At 41.7% G+C, this 26,886-nt stretch overlaps 1 protein-coding gene across 2 annotated transcripts in view; it reads right to left on the bottom strand.

Moving 5' to 3' along the window:
• LOC149459192 (apolipoprotein L3-like) overlaps positions 1-26,886 on the bottom strand; it is a 45,339-nt gene that overhangs the window by 18,147 nt on the left and 306 nt on the right. The window contains exons 1-3 of one of the 2 annotated variants that reach the window (XM_089681557.1): positions 26,076-26,130; positions 21,518-21,578; positions 6,230-6,271 (exon numbers count right to left, since the gene is read on the bottom strand). In XM_089681557.1, the coding sequence (XP_089537683.1) occupies positions 6,230-6,271; positions 21,518-21,529 (54 nt within the window). In that variant the 5' untranslated portion in view covers positions 21,530-21,578; positions 26,076-26,130. Of the gene's footprint in view, positions 1-6,229; positions 6,272-21,517; positions 21,579-26,075; positions 26,131-26,886 lie in introns of those variants that run through there. The other variant, XM_089681556.1, reaches the window with a different exon arrangement.

Here is a 26,886-nt window from a genome sequence, read left to right on the forward strand (position 1 = left end):
TGTTGATCAATTAGTGTCCATATATAGACCGTTAAGGCAAATTAGTGGTGGCAGTCCTTTTCACTGGCACCTGCTGAAGACAGATATCTATGGGTTACAGCACAGCGTTATAAAAGGACTGTCACCACTAATTAGCCTTAACGGTCTATATATGGACACTAATTGATCAACATTTATTGGGAGGACTTAGCACCATACTAGGTGCAATTTACAGCAGATGCATAGAGATTGTGGCATTGTTTGTTTTTCTTTTTTATATTTCTTTTTTATTGCACAGCGCCTGTCTATTCATAATTGTTAATTACACTGCATCCAGAGCAGTGTGCTTACAGTGAAGCACCAACATAGCGACCCCCAATAAAACACTCCCAGCACACAGTTAACTCTTTGATCACCCCGCATCTCTTTTTTTTTTTTTATAACGCAAAAATTAAAAACTGCACAGGCAATAAAATACCACCAAAAGAAAGCTCAATTCGTGGGAAAAAAAGGATGTAAATTTAATTTGGGTGCAGCGTTGCATGACCACGCAATTGTCAGTAAAAATAACGCAGTGCCATAACGCAAAAAATGGCCTGGTCAGGAAGGGGGGTAAATCCTCAAGAGGGCAAGTGGTTAAACATGATCTGTAAATCAAAAACACGCTTGGTGATCCTCCACCTGCTGGCGTGCACGCTCACCTCAAGATTAGACCTGTAGAACATATAGGTCAAATGCTGCTTATTGATAATTGGATGTCAGACCAACTCTCTTGTGGCAACCTGGCTTCTTCCTCGGCTCCTCCTCAGGGATCAAAGAAAATAAAAAGGACTTCCCATAGTGTAGCAAATTACAAAAAGCAATGCAACACGTCGGATGGAATCACGGTGACATAATTTCCTGCTTACGAGCCAGCAGCCATTTTGGTACACCTGTTTGTATCTAGTTCCATGCTGCTATAGGTCTGCTGACCCACATTTTTAAGTTGAGTAGATTTTATTTGGTTTTTATCCATTAAACTTTTTGAAATTTGCTACACTATGGGAAGTCCTTTTTATAGTATATATATTATTTCTCACTATTTTTTATGGATGATCTTGTCACGTACCTGGTTGGGGAGCCTGATGTGGAGAGAAGGCGTCCTCTTATGACTCCAAATCGGAGCCCCTGATAGTGGGAACAGACGGCGCAGAGCCAGGAGTGGCACGAGTAACGGGTAGGTCTGGAGCTGGTGGCAGGTAGCTGGAGACCCAGGAGATCCGGATGCAGGCCAGGTGCGGATGCAGGAACGTAGGTGCAGCAGCAGGCAGGTATGGCGGCAATCAGGATGCAGACTGGACTGGACACAGGAGCGTGGATGCGGCAGCAGGCAGGTATGGCAGTGACCAGGATGCAGGCCAGGTGCAGGACCGTGGGTGCAGCAGCAGGTAAGTATGGCAGCAGTCAGGATGCAAGCACGGTGCAGGTACAGGTAAGTAGGTGCAGCAGAGTCAGACAAGCCAGGTCAGTATTAAGCGAGCAGATCACGTACAAGGGAGCAGGCAAGCGGATGGTCAGGGAAGGCCGAGGTTGGTGCAAGTGGAGTTCTTTCTTAGGTCAGGTCAGATCAGGATACAGGCAACAGAATCAGGTAATAAGTGCAGGGACGTTGTAGACCAGAAGGCATTGATTTTACTGTTCTGCAGGTTTAAATAGCCCGCCCAGCGGTGACGTGTACACTACTGTGCATGCGCACACTTACACGCATGCGCAACTGCACGCTCCCGCACATGCGCACTGGCACCGCCACGGCCTGAGGGGATCCATCACCATCGCACGGCGACAGGATCCCTGACAGATCTATTTCACTTATTATCATTACACTTCATTTATAATATTTTTTTCCCATTTGGTATTGTCTCTGTCAGCTGTTTATTGCTTGCTGATTCTATTTGTTATTCACCTAATGTTGGTTATCTATTTTTTCCCATATGAGCTCTGATGTTGAGCTGTTAGGTGTTTTTTCATTGTTATTTATCTTTATTTTTGTTAAGTTGTTGTTTTATATTAGCAAGGAGTAGCGCAGCACATTTACTTTATCTCATATTTGTCTTGTTGTGGGAATACGATTGGTGTTTGCTGCCACTCCGGGTGTTACTTTTAGGGATTGGCAGCAAACGATCTCTCTTGCATTAACCTTGTCTGTACAGATACTTACATGAACACACTCATGCAACCTGTGTAAATCCAGGATTTTTCTTTCCTTGTTTTACTCCCCGGGTGCACTCCCTGTCTCTATACCCCCTCTCCTCCACATTCTTCATTTTCCCATTCCTCTCCCCCCCCCTTCCCTCTTCTTTCCTCCCCTATCCTAACCTCAGGTGTCAAGCTGCGAGTGCACTTTTACTGTGTAACAAGGCCTCTAATCACACCACCTCGCACATTGATGGAACCATCGGGTGCCGAGGCACTTGCCACATGTAATTGCTGTTTTTGACAGATATATCTTCACTTATGTCTCTCATGCCTAAACTGTTGTTTCTGACATGCTGAGTTATTAGACATGTTTTTTTCTCTGTTGATATCATTTCTCTTATTTGTGAGTTGCCAAACTGTCATTCTCCTGATCACTTGCGTTTGGCAACGTTGTAAGTCTGCCTTCTTCGAGTGTGACATTGATCATTCTATGTACTTGTATTATGACTTAAGCCTATAAATAAAGTAGATTATAAAACAAGCACAAAGAGAGAATCTGATTTCCATAGGAAACACTAGGTAAACTTTCACAATACATTCAATGTCCAGACAGTTAGAAAATTTCCTTAGGATGCTTCAAAGCACGACATAAGGAAGGAAGGATAACATTCTGGTAAGGGTTGAAAGCAGAGACTAGTTTGGGGAAGAAGACCCTGGGCCTCAAGACAACTTTGTCCTTGTGCAACACCAAGAAGGGCACCATACAGGATACAGATGGAGGTTCCAAGAGGACACAGGGGACAGGACAGAAAGAGAGATGTGAACTGTGCCCTAAACTAGAGAGCAAGAGGTCAGAGGTCTCTATAAAAAATGGTCAAGGCCAAGATTTGTTCATTGATGGCACTCCAGGCTTGATGTATTGTATGTCCAGGCCAGACTAGAGGAAGCACAGAATACAGAGCATTTTCTATGATGAAACTTCTCTGCCTTGCACCAAACAAAATAGGTCTTCAAGGTGCAATAGTAGACTTTGCAAGAGGTCAACTACTTAGCCTTAAAGCAAAACTACACTGCAACTCCAAAAAACACAAACCAACCCCACAAACCAAAAACACAATTCAATTCATTTTTAAAATTCAAACCAAACTCACCCATCCATCCATGTCTGCATTGTTTATTTTGCTAAGAGATCACTTTGAAAAACACCCACTAGCATTTCTGACTGTGGCCATCTTGATTGAGGGCAGATGTTACAGGCTCCTGGAATCCATCTACCCTTAGCTCAGGCATGAAGGCCGGAGGGTGTGCTTAGCTGAGAAAACCCCTCCTATCCTTCTGAAAACTCCTGGGATGTATGACATAAATTGTCTAGGCATGGAAACCAGGAAGCACCAGAAGAAATGTAAAAAAAAAAAAAAAGAAAAGCTTAATAAAAGTAAATCCACTATACGTTTCCTATCTATTTACTAATTCTAGCAGCGTACGGATTAAAAATAGTCAACTTTGATTGAAAGAGTGAAGTTCCGCTTTAAAGAGGTTAGGGATGACAGAATCCGAAAAGCCCCCGTCCCTCAGGAATGTAACTACAACAGCAATCCCATAACAGCCAGTGACTGAGAAGCAGGATGAAACACTGGCTTCTAGAACAGAAGATCCAGAAGGCTGATGGAGCATCTGTCAGATGTCTGAGCATGTCCGAGTGCCCTCTGAGTGCCAGGTCCTCCTGGGTCAATTCAATGCGATGAGAATCACAGGAATGTTCTCCATCTTGATCCTGAACCTGATAGCAAACTTGTCCAGTTTGTTGTTGAATGCTAGGAGGATTTTGTTGGGTGTTCTCATAGGAAAGACTAGCGTTGAATGGACAACTAAAACACCCTGAGCTCCATGATATTGAAGGGAAAGTGTAGCTTCTTCCGGCAACTGCATCCCCCACACCAAGAGAGCTTCTGATACTGTGTCTAACAGTCTGGCATCTGCCAAGAGAATTTTTCATAACTGAAGAGGAAAGGGCTTGGTCTGGAATGAAATTGGGCAAAGGTATCTTCCAAAGCATTCCCACAATAGCAGAAGGCTATAGTTAAAATTTTCATAAGGATGGAGCCAGAGTCACAGGCCATACATTTGGTGCAGACCGCAGTGGCCTGGCACACTGCCGTGTGGACAACCACAGGCTGCATGGCAGAATCCACCAGAGAGAAGAAAGCTTTAAAGAGCGCTTCTAACATCTTATCGGGTTTTTAAACCTGTGTTTATCCTCCAGAGGGGCCATAAGGTTTTGTTAAGGCATCTACCACACAAACTGCCAAGTTGTGAAAGTTTCTCAGGATAATTTGAGCAAAATATGTTGGTGTTAATCCTGTCGATAGATGCCGAAAAAGCTTTCTAAAGGGTACTTACATCCCTCCAATGAGCTAAAGTCTTAGCTAATGAGCCAGTTGGTTGAACAGTTCTGGCATAACATTACCATGCTAGCACCCCCCAGTATTACAAGTTCCCATTGCTGGACATTGGTGCCAAAAAGTTAACCCTTGCCATCCTGGACACTCTGCACTCCACAGAGGAACAGCAGTGATAAATTCCCAAGGGGAAAAACACAATGAGGGGCACCCTGGGATGAATGTTTCCACCCTGTACTCACCAATTAGTTACAGGAATAAGAAAGATTTACCCCTTCCTGGCTTCACCACAATAGGCATACCAAGTCAGAGGTCTTCAGAGTTTGGGCTCTGCACCAGGCAGTCCATGGCTATGGACCTGTAGGGCATCTTGCGACTAACTCCATACTTTGTGCCATAAGGATCATCCACAGCAAGGTCCAAAACTAGACACATTACAAGCCAGCCCTGCATCTTCCTTGTGTCAGAGGCCAGGTATGGTCCCCCAGGGCTCTGTAGAGGAGTCAACCAATTTGTATTGTAAACTGCATAAAAAGCAGCAGTGACTATAGTGCAGCCATGTTGTTAAAAAAGAATCACCATGAAAAAGGTTCCAAAGAAAGAAACCTTCTTATAAGAAGGTAAGCTTCACTCAGTAGAAAGAAGAGGTCCATCACCTATGGACTTTAGCAAAATACTGAGGGTACCTGGGAGTGGGAGGGGTTTTATGAGGGATGTCACAGCTGCTTTTTTCTTTTTACCAATTTGCCGATTTTCAATCAAAACTTAAGGTTAAACAAATTCTTGTCTGTACACTGTCTAATGGTGACACCAAACCCAATTTTGAAATTGTGCGACTTACAGTGAAGTCGCACGATTTCAAAGTCAGATGACATGCCAATTTCAGGTGCGATTTGCAAGACATCAGACACAGATGTCTATGCAAATCACACCAAAAGTAGAGCATGTACTACTTTATAAATTGGTGCGGCTCCGACCAAGTCAGAACTGCACCCATATGACTGCTGTAATTGCGGACTATAGGGTGCGACTTGGCACACGATTTGCACGTCACATGGCATGCAACTTGCATGCCAATTCGCATCCAGTGTGACCGGGGACTTAATGTTGTTAACGTGTTGTAACATATGTTGTATGATTTTCACAGAGTTTAATTTAGATTACCACATCTATCAACTGTTCCACATCTGCCTGTAAGTCATCCATTTGTAAAAACCAAGCAGGTGAAAAGCTAAAGTATGCAAAATTCACATGCAATACTTTACATTTAGCTGGCTAACAAATCAGCAATTTTATTTTTTAACCTCAAACATTATAAAACAAAGAAAGAAAATATGATCAAAGATGTACATTCTTTTTAAAAAGGACATTTTCATGATGCCCCCTAAGCTCCCTTTCATTCCAGTCTGTGATCACTAGATACAAAAATGTTAGCCATAGCTTTAACAAATATTTAGCAGAATTCCGCGGTCAATAAGATGCTATTAGAAACAGTTAGACTGAGCTCTGCAGTTGCTTTCTAAATACTTAGTAAATGCTCCCTAATGGGGGTTACCTGCTAAAAGCAATGATCTTCATAACTTAAGGTTAACAAAATTCCTCTCTGTACAGAGCTTTAGCATTTGTTAATAGGAATTTTAACGTGTGTTTTATGATTTTTGCACTGTATATTTTACCGTAATCAGCAGCTGTCCCATATCTGCCTCTAAGTCATCTTCCTGTAAGAACAAAACAGGTGAAAAACTAAATACACATGCAATGCTTCAAATTTAGCTGACTAAAATAAGCATTTTTTTCCATAATATTTTTTATTGAACATGTTCAATTACAATTCTGCAGAGATGTTAAAGTATTACTAAACCCACAACAGTAAAATCAGTCTGTATATGCAGTAAAGCATGCTTGATATACTTACTGTGGAACCTAAGTGGTTAATTCTCCACATTGTATAAAAAGGCTGTTTGAGCCTTTCTTTTCTGCCCCTCCTCTTGTTGAAATGAAACTTGATACAGACTGAACCCGTGGTCACATGCACATGATCAGTTTGGTGTGTATTGCTAGAGAGGTTTTTTGTTTTGTTTTTTCTTGGGAGGGTGCAAGTGATCAGGACAGGGTCAATCAGCACTGTCCAGACAGAGGGTTAGAGGTTTCAAATCCTCCTAAAGCAGAAAGAAAACTCCTCCTACAAGCTTTAACCAGCGCTCTGCTGAAGTCACAAGACTGCTCTAACTGCTGATGAGAAAAGGTATTTAGCAGTTTATATTTACTAAAATAATTGCACTTCCATGTTCTATTTACTGTGGGAGACCAGATAGAGTGACTGCAGGGTCCTGGGTTTAGTATCTAAAAATATACAATGTATTTCAAGAAGGAGCATCATAAAAGTACAAATTGCAGAGTATAAAAAAGGAGAGGGAAATTAGCTGGTGGAATGGGAGCATTGCCCTGAGGACTTCCCAGTCTCATGGTGGCTTGACCACCTCTCCCGAGTGTAGATGGTTTAGCTGGGCTGCAGGAAGGTAATGATCTGGGATGGGTGGGAAGTAAGTCAGTCTCAAAGCTGTTATTGTGGGATTATCGATAAGCATGTCTTTGTGTGTATCTAGAGGGGGTTCCTGAGCTGGACCTAGTACTATCAGAATAGAGTTGGGAGGGAAAGTAGAGTGTGGAGAAAGGGCAGGAAGACTGAAAGTTAGGAAAGGTGTGAGGCATAAATGGGATTGGCAAAAAAAAGGGGGGGTGTTGGCAGAGGAGGAATAGCAAAACAGAAGTGGGACTGATAGGGTCCAAGGAAAGCTAATGGAAAGTGGCTATGCATTTTCTCCAGGAGTCCCATCCCCTTAAGTGGTCAGCAGGGTTATCCAGTGTTCACATGACACTCGAGGTTCTATTTAAAGTTTGTGAGCTCAGGCATCGGGCTTACATTCAGGAATTCAAGAGTAGATTTGTAGTATGTCCAGCATGCCCATGTCTTATTATATTTGGCCGGCCTATCCTGGCAGAGTGGATAAGTTCTTCCTGCTCTCTTGCTGATCTCTGCTACTCTGTCTAATCTCACAAACTAATCTCTCAGAGTAGGTAATTGTGTTGCTCTATACGCAATACGCATTCTAGCAGCATTGACCTCATGCATAGCCAGGGACTTCATGTAATGTTTGTTAAATAGGGATGTGTGAAGAAGTTATTGGGAAGAAGAGAAAATGAGTGTAAGTGGAGCAAAGCGCGTTGCCATGATATACAGTATGTAGGAATGCCCTCTCCTCTGTTGCACAGCACCAACAAAGATTCAACACCAGTGGGTAATTTTTGTGTAAGAAGGAGGGCATTCTGTTTTTATGTGGGATTTGGAGCCCCTTTTTGGATATAGATGTTCAGGGAGCATTTATGTACTGTACTGTTTATGAACTCCCAGTCATCACCAGAGAAGTTAACCCCTAGGTCTTTCTCCCATACCTTGCAAGTCATACCTATGTTAGCAGTAAGGTCAGAAATCGTGGAGACAAGGTGCTGATGTGGCTCATCCATATGACTTTGGTTCTCTCCCATATTTGTGCCTAAGGAACAGTTAATTCAAAAAATGCTTAATCTGGAGATAAGGCCAGGAGGAGAGTAGTTCAACTTGAGACTGGATTGTTATGTAAAGTCAATCTCTGAAGTGGCCCTCCAGAGGTGGACTGACAACTGATGGGGCCCCCGGGCAATAGGGGATCATGGGGCCCCTGTGTCCTTGCCCAAACTCAAAAAAGCCTATGAAAAAGGTACCAGGGGCATCTCATGTGGCCCCCCCTACTGACCCCGGGCCCTCGGGCACTGCCCGAGTTTCCAAATGGTCAGTCCGCCCCTGGGCCCTACTTAAAGAAGTGTCTAGCGACTCTCTTGGGCTGAGTCCAATGGACTTTGAGAAAGAATGTGGACATGCCCGATGGAAAGTCCAGATTGAGCGTTAGAGGAGTTAGGGGATCTGGGAAGGGTCCATAGCATGTCTTCCAGGAGTATAAGCTTGTTTGAATGCCAGGTGTTCCTGGGCCAATTCAGTTTGGAGAAAAATCACCAGAATGTGGAGGGGCAAAAAGGAATAGGTCAAGCTGAACTGATCCCAAAAAGTCACCAGAGCTTTTACTGGGACTGACCAAGGGCCCCTGGACCTGGTGACAAACCTGTCCAGTTTGTTGTTGTTATATCTAGACACCAAAAGATCCACATGTGGCATCCCACACTTGTGGAAATGGGCTTGAAAGACTTCCACGTAGAGGGCCCATTCACCTGAACCCAGATGCCAGTGACTGAGAAAGTCCATCTGACAATTTTCCATGATACGTATGTGAAGGTGGACAGAATATAACTTTCTGCCCTAGAGAGGATCTAATCTGCTTCCTTTTGAGCAACATGGCTCCAGGCACTCTAACTCTAGTGCTGGACTAGAAATCCACCATGCCTGGCCCTGGGGGTCAGAAGCATTAAAACGGTCTAAGGACTGAATTTGCTTGTTCCACATTTGCAATGTTGTAGAGTAAAATTGAGCAAATGGTATAGCCTAAAAGGGGGCAACAGTGAGACCCAAAACCCTCTTGCAGGAATGACCCAAGGGCCTCTTCTGAGCCCAGAGGCTCTGAGCATGAGAGCGAAGGAACATAGTCGGCCCAGGCAGAAAGACCATCAACAGGGCCCTGTCTAGTTGCAAAAGATGCTCCGATCTGTGAGATGGGTCCAGCTATGAAAGATTGAGGATCCACCCAAAACTCTGCAGAGTTTGCACCACCTGGCAGACATTGTCCATCACAAATATAAAAGATTGGATCTTTAGCAGAAGATCTTTCAGATATCCCACAACATCAATTCCTTGAACACAGAGCAGAGGTAAGCTATCCTAAATCTACATATCAGCTTGTGATGAAGCTTTCTAAGAAATACAGCAAGTGCTAAGCGGATTATGCAACTTTTGGAACTTCTTTAGCTGGCCATTTGAGCCACAAATCACCCCAATGGGGGCAGCAGAAATTGGTCTCTTAAAGAGACATTACGAGTAAAGTAGTTGCCAACAGATGGAAGTGGAATTGCAGAAAATGCCAAATATAGCGTGTGTTACCTATTTTGTTGTAGGCCATATACTAAACTGAGTGTGTATTGCACACAGAGGTGGTGGGATCCTGTGTTGGACACGTGAACACTACAATGAAAGCTCTATTATGAATGAATCTATACATGTACTTATTATGTTTGTGTCACTGTGAGCACATAAGGTTTATCGCATACTTATTTTAATCTTTAAATGGTTGTAAATACTCAATATGTTTTACCTTCATGTATTCTAAACCTTTTGTGTGCAGCAGTGCCCGCTCGATACTTACCTGAACCCCATTGCTATCCAGCGATGTGCATGACAGCCTCGGCTGTCCCGGGTCTCTGCCTCCTCATTGGCTGAGACAGCAAGCGGGAGCCATTGACTCCTGCTGCTGTCAATCACAGCCAGTCAGCCAATGAGGAACGAGAGGGGGTGGGGGACAAGCTGTGGCTTGGTGTGTGAATGAACACACAGAGCAGCAGGTGCCCCCATAGTAAGCTGTTTGCTTTGGGGGCACCCAACAGGAGGGAGGGGCCAGGAGAGCCTGTGGGGGACCTGAGAAGAGGAGGATCCAGGCTGCTCTGTGCAAAACCACTGCACATGGCAGGTAGGTATAGACATGTTTGATATTTTCCAAAAATAAAAAAAGTAACCTTTAGAATCGCTTTAAATTACGGTGTTGCACTGAGATATTTTTTTTTTTTTGAGTCACACATATATTGGAGGCAACAGCGCTAGCCATATGGAAGTAAATCTAAAGAGGAAGTAGCTGCTATGAGCTGGAGGTCGATCTGCAACTACTGTTAAATATAGTGCAATTGACCTATATATTTTGTAGGTCAATTGTCAAGGTAAGCAAGCATTGTGTATATATATATATATATATATATATATATATATATATATATATATGTGTGTGTGTGTAGATTCATTTTTTTTTTTTTTAGACACTAAAGCACTAATGGAGGAGCACCTGATTGAAGGATTGTGTGTGTCGTGAAAATATTCTGCAGACCAGTGTGGACATTTATTTTATTTTGCACTTTAACCTGACAGGCCCTGCGCTCCACTTTTAAACGTAGGTGGCCAGACCATTATTGCAATTCTTCCATTGCTTTTTTATTTTTCTCTTACAGCTTTAAGAGTTAGTGAAAGACCCCCAAACCATACATTTTCTGTAAGCATAGGACCTTTAGAATAAACATAAGGTGTTAGTAATTTTTTTTGTCCCTGTGATATTAGCGCAAATGTTTATCATAACAATAATTTCACTAAAAATACACTAAAATCATTATTTGCGGACACAAACACAGTAAAACTTACAAAGTTCCTGCTAAATTCCCACTAAATATAGAAGCTAAAATTGTATTGAGTTAAAAAATAACAAATAATTGTAAATTTTGAATTGCACTTTTTTGTGAAATGGTGAAAACTGAAGGTGTGCAAAACTGTAAATAAAAGATATTTGGTGTCTAAACAGACCCCTGATGTCTCTTTTTTGAGACAGAGAAAGGGACCGAAGACAGTCTCAGTCCCTTTCTTTGCAGCCACACTTGCACTGCATATGAAAGAATAGAAGTCTCTGCATAGAGACTCCTATCCATTCATAAGCTGGAGCATAGTACTGTTTACTATGCTCCAGTGATAAATAAATACAGAAGCGATCTGTACTGATCGCTGTAAGTATTTATTCAGGAAAGAAAGGGGGCTGATAAACACATGTATGTCAGCCTCCCCGCTCTCCATCCTGACAGTGACTTCCCACCCCAGCAGTAGCTGCAGTAGGTGGGAGGGGCAGGAGGGAAAGCCAGCCAGCAGCACTGCCAAGAGGGGTGCTGTGAGATTGGTGAGGGGGGCACTACAGGGGGGAACCAGAACAGAGCGGAGTATACTGCAAGATTATTTGTCTGTGGCTTCCCTGCAGCAGAAAAAGCCAGCGGGAGGACAGAAGAGGGAAGGCAGCTGCTGGTAAGCAACAGCCATCGGTGCAGGGGGGATCAATGCGGGAGGGATCAGTGACTGTGGGGGGAGTAATTTTTCTTCAAAAATTTGGGCCAAAATGTATACTGCTACATTGCTTTGGTAACAATAATCCCAACTGATGTGTATTATTTGGTCTATGTTGAAGTTATAGAGTCTACAAGCTATGGTACCAATCATTGAAAATTGAACACACCTGATCAAACCAGATGTACTTACGGCCTAATTTCTTGAGACACTAACCCCCAGTTCACATCTATGCGGCCGTGCGGGCCACGTTTTGCACAGGCACGAGACATGCAGGGAAAGAAGTCCCTGCACTTCTTTGGAAAACGCAGTCTGCACGGGAACCTCGGTTCCCAGTACAGTTGCATCTTCCAGTGCTAATGGCACCCGCCCGCGGGTCCGCATTTCTCCATGCGGGTGGTGCGGCTGCACAGATTTTCGTGCACATCCGCAGCGGCACCACCTGCACAGATGTGAACCTAGGGTAACAAGCCAGGACAGTACAAATACCCCTCAAATGAGACCTTTTTGGAAAGTAGACATTCCAAGGTATTTAGTAAGATGCATGGTGAGTTTTTTCAACCTGTAATTTTTTTCCCACAATTCTTTGTAAAATGAAGAAAGTAAATAAAACTTGTTTTTTGTTTTTTACACACAACTGTTATATTAATAGGTTATTCCTCTCACACGGCATATGCATACTTGCAGTTTCACCCCAAAACACATTCTGCTGCTCCTCCTCCCCAATGTATATTCTACAAGGCATAATGAGTCTTTTGAACATGTCGTTTTTTTCCACAAGTTTTCAGAAAATATGGAAAGAAAATGAATTTGTTTTTTTTTTTTTGTTTTTTTTTACACAAAGTTGTCTATTTATAAGATATTTCTAACACATAGCATGTATATACCAAAAATTACACTCCAAAATACATTCTGCTACTCCTCCTGAGTATGGGGAGTATTTTCTTGTCCTTCATACTCAGTATCTGGAAAGCCTCCTTGCTGGTGTATAATTTTTTAGACATTTTGATGTTCACTGGTACAGATGTTGATTTGACTCTGGTACACTGTGACAGATATTGAGCACTGGTGAACTGTGACAGATGTGGATTTGACCCTGGTACCTCTGGTACTGTGACTGATGTGGATCACTGGCACTGTGACAGATGTGGATCAGAGATGTGGATCACTGGCACTGTGACAGAAGTGGATCACTGGTACTGTGACAAATGTGGATCACTGGTACTGTGGCAGATGTGGATCACTGGCACTGTGACAAATGTGGATCACAGATGTGGATCACTGGCACTGTAACAGATGTGGATCACTGGTACTGTGACAGGGTGATGTGTGGGCGATGTGCTTGTGTCTAAATTGCAGTTCGGCTCTGCTTCTCCTCACTGGTGGGCTTTGTGTGAGGAGAGGCAGAGCCGGTCACCTGAATGGCGGCTTTGTTGGCATCACATGACAGCTGTGATTGGACACAGCCATCATGTGATCAGAAGGGCCAGTCAGAGGGCCCTTCTGCTGAGTGGTGTTGCGCTGTGTCCAAGGGACACAGGCACACCGGGAGCGTGCAGCTGCACAGCAAAGAGGCCGCACGCGCGCATGTTTTGAAGGACTTTCCTGAACATCCACTCAGAACGGCGAAGCTCCCACATAGCCATTTATGTGCAGTGGCCAAGTGGAAAGCAGTTAAAGAAACCCATGTTCTGTACTGAATGATGAGTATTGGTCATCATCTAGGAAAAATGGGTAAAGCAGTCTTACCTGATATTCTGCTCCCGCAGACCCGTCTGCACTGTTAAATTGGTCCCAACAGCCTCTTCTCCCCTGTACAATGGTGTTCAGATGCCTCTGACATCATAAAGAATAATCAGAGACCATACCCCTGTATTGGATGAGAAGATGCCGAGGAGCAGTCCACTGCATGGACTGAGTAGTGATGGGCTGAACACCCCCCTGTTCGGTTCGTGGTCGAACATTCAAACCTACCAAAAGTTTGACCATGAACTTTGAACAGGGACAATTTACTGAGCGGTATCTTACTGCATCTGAGTATGGGGTAAGATACCACTGTTACTAAAATACCACGAGTCATATTGTTAAGTCATGCGGTATTTTAGTACTGAAACATTCATTCATATTTCAGCTGTCAGCAGTGTTCCCCGCTGACAGCTGAATGTCAAAAGAATTGGCAGCATTGCCCAATTAAAATGAAAAAAAAAAAAAACGGCATAGGGTCCCCCCTCCCATCCATACCAAGTCCTCCGGGTCTAGTATGGATTTTGAAGGGAACCCCCACACTGAAGTTTTAAAAAAAATGGCCTGGGGAGCCCCCCAAAATCCATACCATACCCTTAACGGAGCATTCAGCCTGGCAGATCAGGAAAGGGGGGACGAGCGAGCGCCCCCCTCCTGAACCATACCAGGCCACATGCCCTCAACCAAGGGGGGTGCTTTGGAGCAGGGGGGCTCTTCCCTGGCTGGAGGTTGTGGGATTCTGTGGGCGGGGAGCTGATCGAAATATGGAAGCCCCTTTAACTGCTTAAGATCCACCCTATAGTAGAAATACTGCTGCAGGGCGGACTCCCTGCACAAAATCTTGTGTGTGTGTATATATATATATATATATATATATATATATATATATATATATATATATATATATATATATATATGTGATTTGTGCTCCCGCCATGATCGCATGCACGCATGGCCGACCCACCAGTGCCGTGATTTGATGCCTGACTGAGCAATCAACAGATTCAGGCCAGTGATGTTCGGCCTGGATCTGCTGATGATCCCTGCCCTATCAGAGAGTTCACATTTACACAGGTACAGGAAATTATGAAATCTTCTCCCTCTGTGCACATTCCGTCCCAGAGAGAGAAAAAAGCAGATCAACGTGAGAAAAAACAGTGCACACACACACAGTGTTTACATTTACGTAGGTACAGGAAATGATGAAATCTCTTTCTGTGCACATTCCGTCCCAGAAAAAGAAAGCAGATCAACGTGAGAAAAAACAGTGCACACACACACAGTAAAAACACATTTAGGACACATTTAACCCGATTGCCCCCCAGTTAACTCCTTCATTGCCCTGTCACCAGTGTCATTAGTACAGTGTACAGATTTTTTTTACTGATCGCTGTATTAGTGTCACCGGCAACTTTAGATAGCGTTACCATCAGTTAGCGTCCCTTCCAGATAGTGTCAGATGGCTGGCCACTGCACCAGTCGTCACATTTAACACCTTGATTGCCAGGAACATGCTCACATACACAATAAGCCTCCATTGCTAGTATAGTGTCTGAACGGATCAATATCTTTGATCAGATCAGCACTATACCAGCGTTCACATTAGTATAGCATCCCCAAAAACACAGCATTATCGGGATTAGCCCCGGCACCTACCAGCACCTGCGTTTAGCCCCTATACTTAACCCCCCTAGCAAGTGCAGTGTCAGTAGGTCATTGTCGCTTGATACATTGTACAAAAAACCGACGTGTTCGCAGAATCAGGCCTGATCTCTGCTAGCACTTGCAGGCCAATTTTTTTCATAGTAGTTCAAGCAGTCCCTGACAGCCAGGTGCTCTTTTTCCAGTGAGTCGCACTAGGTACCTATAAATTTAGTGGCCAAAATGTCCAACGAAATGTACTCTAGTGAAGAGTCCTACAGGATTCTGAGCATGTCAGATGAGAGCGAAGGGGAAGCCTCACTGACAGAATCTGCCTCAGAATACAAGCCTGTAGACAGCAGCGACACCCTGACAGATAGCTCAGACGATGGAGAAGAGGTCCCTGCTAAGGTCAGGAGTACCCGACCCTGTTGCCAGGTTGCTGAGATGTTACAATTGCATGATGTTCTCATATGCAGCAGAATGCCAGTACTAGTGCCGCTCTACCTTTTGGTGAACTGGCAAGCACCAGTGACCTAGTAAATTCTGGTCTTATACATACTGCAGTATCACTTGGTGACGTGGCGAGTCCCATAAGTGCAGTACAAGCTGGTGCGGTGGCTAGCACAAGTAGTGTCCCGCAGCCACCAAGAATTCACACACAGGCTCGTAGAGCCCCTAGTGTCCTTCCGGATGTGCTTGCAAATCCCGATCAGCAGCCCACAAATTCTGCAGCACCCGTACTTCCCACCATTCACTGCCCAACCCAGAATTCAGGTGGAAACGGCAAATTTAACTACTCCCCTTGATTTTTTGGAGCTGTTTTTTATGGAAGATCTGTATGCGTTGATTGTGGATAAAAGCAATTTATATGCACAACAGTTTATCACCACCAACCCAAATTCAAACCTTGCCAGACCATTTGCATGGAAACCTATTACGGTTCCCGAATTTCAATTTTTTTGGGCCTTACCCTCAACATGGCATTACTAAAAAAAATGAATTGCGGTTGTATTGGTCTACAGACCTGATTCATCATATGCCCGTGTTCTCTGCTGCCATGGCCAGGCATAGATGTGAGAATATAATGCGATTTGTATATTTCAACAACAATGCACTCTTCCTGGCGATGACCCTGAATTTGACCTGCTTCACAAAATTTGTCCCCCCCCGTAAATCACCTTAACCAAATATTTGCAGATGTCTATACTCCCCAGCAAAACATCTGTGTTGATGAGTCGCTCATTAGTTTTTCTGGCCGCCTTGCATTCAAACAATTTCTCCCCAGCAAGCATGCCAATTATGGGGTCAAGATGTATAAGATCTGTGAGAGGGCAACATTCTATACATACAAGTTTAGGATTTTCAAGGGAAAAGATAGTCATGTGGAGCCCCTCGAATGCCCAGACTACATGGCGAGCAGTGGCAAGATAGTTTGGGACTTGGTGTCATCCTTTTTCCATATGGGGTTCCATTTATACGTGGACAATTTTTATTCGAGCGTGCCACTATGTAGACATTTGTACAACCTTGGAATTGGCTCATGTGGCACCATGCAACCTAATCGCTGGGGCTTCCCCAGTTTTTTCCCCTCTTAGAAAGGGGGAAAAAGCCTGCTTGAGAAATTATGAATTGCTAACAGTAAAGTGGAAGGAAAAATGGGATGTTTTCATTCATGCACACATGACCATCTAAAATGCCATGGCAGCTGGTGTTGTTGAGAAGCCCCTCTGTGTCCACAACTATAACCTTAACATGGGAGAGGTGGATCAGATGATAAAGCTGTATTTAGTTTCCTGAAAAGCCAGAAGCTGGTGCAAAAAAGTCTCTGTTTATTTATTTCAATTTGCTCTATATAACGCTTTTGTGCTTTACAAAGCAACTGGATGTAGTGGATCCTTCCTAAAAGAGATCATCATGGCCCTTTTGTATCCAGAGGATGCTATGGCCCAAACCCCCAACCCAGATGCAGTTAGCCGGCTGCATGAGAGGCACTCTTAGATTGTAAGCTCCAAGGAGCAGGGTTCTCTTAACCCTCTTGTATTGAACTGTATTGTTGCTGTATTGTCTCCCGTTATATTGTGAAACGCTGAGCAAACTGTCGGCGCTATATAAACCCGGTATAATAATAATAATAATAATAATAATTTTCCCAATGCTATTTTTGGTACCCCAGCCCAAAGGGCACCTTACAATGTTGTGTCTGTAGTAGACATGGAATTAGGCATGACACACACTTTTTGTCACAGCTTAAAAAAAAAAAGGGAAGTTTAAAAACCAAAAATAGTTGTCAGGTTTTTTTGTTGTCAATTTACTGTTATACTGTTACGGTGTTACTGTTAATTGTTAACCTTGGGTGGCCAGAGGGAGGATGGCCCCTATGCTTCGGCATATATATTTTATAATATTTTTTGGCACATATTTCAATAAGTTATTTGATTGAGTTACTGTTTTATTGTTAACCATTGCTGTTTTCTTTGAAGGAATGTCATTCAGCTGCAGCACCGATCTGTTTATTCTGACAACAACAGGGTCTTGCTCTCAGAATATACGTAAGTGTGTGCAGACCTGTTGGATGAGATATTTCATCCGTATTTAAAAAAGAGCATATATGCCCAAGCATGGGGGTCTGGGGTAGCCAGTGGGTGGATGGCCCCTATGCTTCGGCATATATTTCGAAAAAAAAATTTTGGCAGAGATTTCTTAATTCACATCGATCGATCTATACTCACCAATAGAAGTGGACGGATACAGGGCGGTATATTCTAATGGTGGGCTTACCACACACTTTTTCTGGCAGATATTATCTTTTTTTATATTCAGTCCACAAGCTGCATAAAAAAAAAAAAAGAACATAGCATATACTGTATACCCAACAAGGACCAGCGACGTACTGGTACATCACTGGACTTTGAGTGGTTATACCAGCATGATGCCTGCAGCTGCAAGCATCATCCTGGTATCGTTTTTTTTCAGCCAGTGATCGGCTTTCATGTAAAAGCAATCCTAGTGGCTAATTAGCTGCAGGGTTGCTTTTACAAGCAGCAGGAGAAGATGCCCCCCTGTTGCCTTCCACGGCCTTCTCGGGCAGTTCTGTGCCATCGGGGGAACCTCAGAATGCAGCTGGTGTTTCTGCCAGCTGACCATAGAGTTCATTGGAGACTGGAATGGTGCCAATCATCTCTTTAGTCTAAGAAATCGGAAGCTACGAGCATTTCATCACTACAGCTTCGCAGGATATAAACAGTGCCATTTGTAAATTGTGAAAGCATCTGATCACAACAATCTTGGTGAGATCAGATGATGTAAGGGCAGAGGAGATATCTAGAATCTAATAGACCCCAGATTTTTCAAAAAATAATACCTGTCAATGCCTATTGCAGTCACAGGGAATATTTGCATTCCCTGTGATATCAATAAAAGTGATTAATAAAGATGTAAGGGATAGTGTAAAAATAATTTTAAAAAATTGCCTCCTAAGCAAGCATTGACCACGTGCTGCTATGCAAACAGTGGTTGCACCATGCAAGTGAGGTATCGCCTCAAACGTCAGATCAATGGCAGTAATTCTAGCACTAGACTTCCTTTGTAAATCTTAAATGGTAGCCTAAAAAGGCTTTTAAAGCATCGCCTATGGATATTAAAAATGTATGCAGTTTGTTGCCATTGCACAGGGCGTGCACAGTTTTAAAGCATGTCATATTTGGAATCTATTTACTCTGCATACCATCCTCTTTTATACTTAACCAAATAATTGGTCAATATATTGTGATTTTGTGCATTAAAAGTAAAAAAAGTGTATTTGTTACAAACAATTTGCGTTTGAAAGATCATAAAAAAATTGCAGCACCCATCATTTTATTCACTAGGGTGTCTGATTTAAAAAAATATATAATGTTTGGGAGTTCAAAGTAATTTCCTAGCAAGTTTTTGGAAAATAACCCCCCCCCCAAATTTTTTTTTTAATACACAAACTGAAACTGTGTTAGGTAGTGAGGAAGTGAAATGAGGAAGTTATGCATCTTCAGGCTTTCAAAGTGGTCATTGGATTTTGGGCTCCTGTATGTGGCGAGGCTCCCAAAAAGTCTCACACAAGTGGTATCCCATACTCGGTAGCAGAATGTATTGTGGGGTGTAATTCCACACATACCATGGCATGTGTGAGCAATAAATCACTTAACCACTTCCCGTCTGGCCCATGTACATGAACGGCTGGACAGGAGCAGTGCAGGAGCGGGTGGCCGTTTATAAACATCCTCCTGTATTTTCTGCCTGTGCATGCTCCCTGGGGAACACTGATCGCTGAACAGGACCTCTTTGTGAGGTCCTGATCATGTGATCACTCATTGGCCAATCAGTGATCACATGAATAGTAGTAAACAAGATGTCACTTCTGACATCATTGCTTACTACTAGTGAAATCCGTGAATGATCACAGAGGTCACATGGTACAAGGCTATTCACAACGGTCTTGTACCATGTGATAAGCTGTGACCAATCACAAAACTCTCACAGTATTTCTCAATGGTTGCAAGAATGCAGCCAGAGAGAAGGAGAAATTATTGCTTTTACAGGCTTTATGGGTATGGCTGTAAAAAAAGAAAAAAAAATCATCATCACCCCACTAAGTAGTGGGTGACAGTACGTTAATAAAAACAAAAAAAAAACAAATAATAATATAGAAAAAAGAAAAATGTAAAAAAAAAAAAGGAAAAATTATAGTTTTTGGTTATAAACTAATTTGGGTTATTTTTTTTTACTAAAAAGATAGCTGAATACATTTTGGCCGAGATTTATGAAGAAAGCTCATTTATTTGCAAAATTTTATAAGAAAAACACTTTTTTTTCAAAATGTTTGGAATTTTTCATTTATAAAGGAAAAAAATAAATATCCCATTGGTGAATAAATACCACCAAAATAAAGTTTTATCTGTCTCAAAAAAATGCTAAAAAATTCATATGGGTACAGTGTTGCATGATAGCGCAATTGTCATTCAAAGTGTGATAGCACTGAAAGCTGAAAATTGGCCTGGACAGGAAGGGAGTGAAAGTGTCCTGACTTGAAGTTGTTAACAACTTTGTGTAAAAAAAGAAAAAAATTTAATTTTTCAAAAACTTGTGGAAAAAAAAAATCATCCATGGATTCAACATGCCTCTCAGCAAATAGCTTAAAGGTTCATTTGGGGGTGTTTGTGCTGCCCTGATATTTTAGCACCACAAGAAATGTAACAGGCAGTCAGAAAGTAAAAACTGTGTAAATTCCAGTATCTATACCATAGTTTCTAGACACTATAACTTTCACACAAAACAATTAATATGCAGTGTTTGGGATTTTTTTTACCAAAGACATGTAGAAAAATACATTTTGGCCTAAATTTACGATGAAATTTGAGTTTTTCGGATATGTACAGTATTGCATGACCGTTAAACTGTTAGTTAAACTAGCGCAGCGCTGTATAGCAAAAAATTGCATTAATTGCAGTATCTATACCATAGTTTGTAGACGCTATAACTTTCACACAAAGCAATTAATATACAGTTATTGGGATTTTTTTTGTTACCACAGACATGTAGCTGAATATGTTTTGGCCTAAATTTATGACTAACTTTGAGTTTACTATATATTTTTTATAGCCAAAATTTTAAAAAAATGTTGATTTTTTCAAAATGTTCTGTCTTTTTTTGTTTATAGTGCAAAAAAAGAAAAAAAAAACACACAGGTGATCAAATACCACCGAAGGAAAGCTCTATTTGTGTGAAAAAAAGGATATAAATATTGTTTGAGTACAGCATTGCATGACTGCGCAATTACCAGTTGAAATAGCGCAACGCCGAATAGCAAAAAAAGGCCTAGTCAGGAAGGGGGGTAAATCCACTGGAGGGCAGGTCATGTGCGATGCTTTGGCCACTCACAATGCACTGTCATGGCGCAGCCCATTGTGGGGCACGGCAGGCGAACAGCCCACCAAATGCCCGTACCATTCATGTGTTCAACGAACACACAAACGACCCATGTTCGAGTTGAACTTGCATTCCATTCGAACATGCAGCCCATCACTATGCCAGAGCAAAGGAGAATACCATCTGCCAGGGGAGCAGAGAATTAGGTAAGTAAAAGCGCTTTCCATCCCTTAGACAAAACATCATCTGCCTGTAAGAACAAAGCAGGTGAAAGCTAAAGTAAGTATAAAATATTCACCTGCAATGCTTCATTTATTTTTTTTTTACCCTGAACTTTATAAACAAATGTTATGAAATCTGAGAGGTTGTAAGGATTTAAAGAAACCCATGTTCTTTACTGAATGATGAGTATTGGTCATCATCTAGGAAAAATGGGTAAAGCAGTTATTGTTTGTTAATATGCATTGTAATGTGTGTTGTATGCTTTTTACAATGTATATTTTAGATTACCGAGTCCAGCCATTGCTCCTTGTCTTCCTGTAAAAATAAACAGTTATATCAACATCTTCAGTTTATCACATTGCCATATAGTGAATTCCTTTTAGCATACCATTTTTAGCATTCTTAAATATTCTGCCAGTTCACGACCTATAGATGATTGCGCGCTGTAACTGAAAGAGTAAAAAAGATTTTACACATTTAAAATTATTTCATCACCTTTTCATCTCATTAAATAACTAGTAAATAAAACACTTCTTACATTTATATAAGATACCGAATATGTTTCAGAAAATACATGTAGATATTCCCTTTTAGGAAATGTTATAAATTCAGAGATATTCTGCATTTTATACAAAGTTTTGTCAGAGAAAGAGCTAAAGGCCATGCTGAAGGTTTCTCAAGAGTAGATTACTGTATATTACACTATATTGCCAAAAGTACTGGGACGTCTGCCTTTATACGCATGTGAATTTTAATGGCATACAAGTTTTAGTCCGTAGTAATTTTGAGTTGGCCCACTCTTTGCAGCTATAAAAGTTTCAACTCTTCTGGGAAAGCTGTCCACAAGGTTTAGGAGGTGTGTGTATGGGAATATTTGACCATTCTTCCAGAAGCACATTTGTGAGGTCAGGCACTGATGTCAGACGAGAAGGCCTGGATCGCAGTCTCCACTCTAATTCATCCCAAAGGTGTTCTATTGGGTTGAGGTCAGGTCTCTGTGCAGGCCAGTCAAGTTCCTCCACCCCAAACTTGTTCATCCATGTCTTTATGGACCTTGCTTTGTGCACTGGTGCGCAGTCATGTTGGAACAGGAAGGGGCCATTTTCTTAACTGTTCCCACAAAGTTGGGCATATGAAATTGTCCAAAATGTCTTGGTATGCTGATGCCTTAAGAGTTCCCTTCACTGGAATTTAGGGGCCAAGCTCAACCCCCATAAAAGACAACCCCACACCATAATCCCCCCTCCACCAAACTTTACACTTGGCACAATGCAGTCAAGCAAGTACCATTCTGGCAATTTTCAAACCCAGACTCGTCCATCGGATTGCTAGACAGAAAAGCATGATTCATCACTCCAGAGAACACATCTCCAATGCTCTGGTGTAAAGTGGCGATATGCTTTACATCACTGCATCCAATGCTTTGCATTGTACTTGTTGATGTAAGGCTTGAATGCAGCTACTCTGCCATGGAAACCCATTCCTTGATGCTCTCTATGCACTGTTGTGCTAATCTGAAGGCTGCAAGAGGTTTGGAGGTCTTTAGCTATTGACTCTCCAGACAGTTGGCGACTTCTGCGCACTTCAGCATGCGCTGACCCCGCTGTGTCATTTTCGTGGCTGAGTTGCTGTTGTTCTAAGTTGCTTCCACTTTGTTATAATACCATTAACAGCTGACTGTGGAATACTTAGTAGCAAGGAAATTTCATTGATGGACTTATTGCACAGGTGGCAACCTATCACGGTGCCACGCTTGAATTCACTGAGCTCCTGAGAGCGACCCAATCTTTCAAAAATGTCTGTAGAAGCAGCCTGCATGCCTAGGTACTTGATTTTATATACCTGTGGCCATGGAGATGATTGGAACACCTGAATCCAATGGTTTGGAGGGGTGTCCCAATACTTTTGGCAATATAGTGTATTTGGCAATTCAATATCTTTCAGGAAAAGCATTATAAAGTCAACTTTTTAATGTTAGTTTAAACTAATGTTTTAATATTTTATATTCACAAATAATAACTTAGTCTGGTTGAAAAAAAGACAAAGGTCCATCCAGTTCAACCAATAGAAGGGAAAATATTAATCAGAATCATATAAATACACAATCCACAATCCTTGGGGGGCACAAATGAAATTTGGAGCCCACCGCAGCACCCCACTAGATCCGGCCATGCAATAGAAGGGAAAAAATTATATACAATCATATAAATACACAATCCTATACCCACAGTTGATCCAGAGTAAGGCAAAAAACCCCAATAAAGCATGATCCAATTTGCTCCAGAAAAAATATTCCTTCCTGATCCCCCAAGAGGCAATTGGATATACCCTGGATCAACCATACCTAAACTAGTTTTCTAAAGAAAGCGCAGCAGAGGTTGTTTGCTTTTAGACTAACTTGCTTTTATTGAAAGTTTCTACTAAGCCTTATGGAAAAAGTAGAGAAAAGGATGGATGTGTTTTGTCCTAACCTATTATTTAAGCTCAAGCTTCTGAGTTCCGTAATAAACAGGAATTTTGTCAGCAAGGTAGTTAGGATTAGTATGAAGCACTTGGCTGGAATAGGCAAAAATGAAATATTCATATGCAATATTTTATATTTAGCTGACTAAAAAAAAAAATCTATCTTTAGATTTTTAGTCTTGAATAAAAAAGGCATCAGCATACCAATTGAATATGTTTCAGGAAAATCATTATAAAGTCAACTTTTTAATGTTAGTTTAAACTGATGTTTTAATATTTTATAAATGTTATTTTTCACAAATAATCACTTCTTTCAGTGCACATTAATGAAACTGTTACATAGTTAGTCTAGTAGAAAAAAGACACATGTCTATCCATAACTTGTTTAACCATTTGCCGCCCGCCCTATGGCTGAATGGCGGCCGGCAAATGTTATCAGCGTTCCGGGTGGACGCCATATGGCATCCTCCCGCACATGCGCAGATCGCGCTCCTGCAGAGCCGTGCAGCGGCGCGATCTGTCACCGGCCGTGTACCTCAGACACGGCCGATAAAGAGATCTGAGTATCGGCTCCCGTTGCTGGTACCATGTGACCTGCTGTGACCAATCACAGCAGGTCACATGACAGTTGTATACAATGGATGGCTTCATTCATGCCATCCATTGTATACTAGTGTCTAGCTGTGAATGGTCACAGCTAATCACAGGCACATGTCATGTGATTAGCTGTGGCCAAATCACAGCTAAGCACAAAAAAAAAAAAAGAAAACCCTGAATGAATCGATGTCATTCAGGTAAATGCTTGCTTATAGCAAAGTAATTCTTTGCTATAAGCAAATTGTGTAAAAAAAAAAAAAAAAGAATACTGATCACTTCCCCAAAGTAGTACAATGTTACTACAGTAACATTGTACTACTTTGGTCATAGTGAAATATGAAAAAAAATCTTAAAAAAAAATAAAAAATTAATAAAAAAAAAATATATATATTTTTTTCATACTATCACCAGTCAGTGTCCCTGATCACCGCCATGCCAGTTATATGATGATGCTGTACTGCACTGGTGACAATATGTAGAAAAAAAAATTGTGAAAATAATTTTTTTTATTTTAGGGGCACATGCAGGGTGGAGGTTAGACTGAGGGGGACACAGCCACTCCTCTACTCCACATAATGGCCACAGTATGTGCAATTCTGCAATTAAAATTATCTGGGGAATATCTGTACTGTTCTGACATTCTTGGACCTCAAGAAATTAGATTGGCTGTCAGTACTTCAGGATTGATCAATTTTCAGATCTATACCATAGTTTGTGAACTCTATAACGTTCCTACAAACTAAAAAATACATCCTAATTTGGGTTATTTTCACCAAAGACATGTAGTAGAATACATCTTGGCCTAAATTTATGAAGAACAATTATTTATTTGCAAACTTTTATAACAGAAACAAAGAAAAACATGTTTTTTTCAAAATTTTTAGTCTTTTTTTGTTAATTTAGCAAAAATTAAAACCCCAGCGGCGATTAAATACCACCAAAAGAAAGCTCTAGTTGTGTGAAGAAAATGATAAAATTTTAGTTTGGGTACAATGTTGTATGACCGCGCAATTGTCATTCAAAGTGTGAGAGCGCTGAAACCTGAAAACTGGCCTGGGCAGGAAGGTGTAAAATTGCTCGGTGTTGAATTGGTTAATAGTACCCCAATGTCAATCCAAAAGGCATAGAATACATTTGAAGATTTTTTTTTTAGCAGGTATTTGCACATGTATTTTCAGGCACATTTTACATTCATTATAGTGCGTTGAACATGCATATGAATTTTAATTTACACAATTGTAATCCAAATACTAATCCAAAAGACATATGAATGCACTTTTTTAAAGTCAGAACCTTACTTAGCGTAAATTAAGACCCACACCAGAAATGATCAGGCCACACACCAGTTATGTTGAAACATCCAGGCCACACTTTCACATATTTTGCCCCCTATGGGCTTAATCATAGCTGATCCCCATGACTGAGCTTTATAAGGGGTGAAAGACATCAGCCCATGGCCTCAAGCAGGAAGTTTTTCCTGTGTGTACGGTTTGTTCTGTGTGCATCCTAAATATTTTTGGATGTTTCAGTGTCACTAGTTTGTGGCCCAATCCTTTCTGTTGTGTGTGCAATGTGGAATGGGGGTGGGTTCCTGGGCTTCCGCACCCAGGTGCACTATGGAATGGAGGAATACCATGGGATGCTTTGGAGCAACACAACATATTTAGATATTCTTACAAATAATGACACCATTCCTTGGGTAAAAGACAGAACAAAAGAGAATGTTAAGTACTTGATTTCATTTTCACTCTGCTCATCATTTTAAATTCTTTTCACCTGTTTTGTATAAAAGGAGCCCTTTTGTAAAATGACTTATTACATTTATATTAAGAGATGTATGCTGTAGTTGCATTTTAAATAGATTTTACGTTGAAAATAATACTCACATTGCCCCAGGAGAAGAAAGCTGCTAGTTGTTCAGTGGCTGACTTTAAAGCGAAAGTGAAACTGTTTTATCATATATGGGTTGAAGCGTAATAAACAAATTTGCTAAAGTTAGTTCCACTGGACTGAAAACAGCAGCTGACCTTTGCCTATGAAGTCAGTACATGTAATTTGAAATGTGTTTGCATAGGTTGGACTTTCATAACAATTTGTTAATTGGGCCCCTTTTATACTTTTTCCTATAATATCCTACATTTATAGTGGTAATAGTAAATTGTTTTAAAAGGAATTCCCCAAAAGGTGATGGAAACGGACTCATGTAGCACTGTGCCAGTTTTTCCATTTTACCCCATGGAAATGAACACCTGCAATGCCCTTTCCAGCCCTCAGCAGCATACCCCAGCATAGTCAGAGCCATAAAAAGGCTGCTATCTGCTTGGGGAGCATCTCTAGCTCCTTGCTGGTCAGTCCCTTCAGATGATTGGCAGCAGTTGCACCTGGTCAAGGATACAGAGCTCAACTGGCAATACTAAGAGTGGCCAGGCACAGGAAGCCAACTACCTCCATTATAGCCGGCACCAATTACAGAGCATCAGACCAGTGGACACTGCAGGGAAAGTATGCAGGAATACTGTAATGGAGGGTTAGTGGCCAGGAAAGCTGCTCAAAGTTTTCAATTCTCACACATCAATCCATATCTGGATCTCTCTATATTCAATGTGAGAGAAAACCAACATAAATCACTGTCTAACACTAACAGGAGAATGGTTGCCCCTGCTGTAAAATCAGCACTACATAGGGCCTGACTGAGGG

Source organism: Staurois parvus, unplaced genomic scaffold (genome assembly GCF_062004578.1).
Source record: "Staurois parvus isolate SC_StPar_1 unplaced genomic scaffold, SC_StPar_1.0 ptg000270l, whole genome shotgun sequence".
In the NCBI taxonomy this organism is placed as follows: domain Eukaryota; kingdom Metazoa; phylum Chordata; class Amphibia; order Anura; family Ranidae; genus Staurois; species Staurois parvus.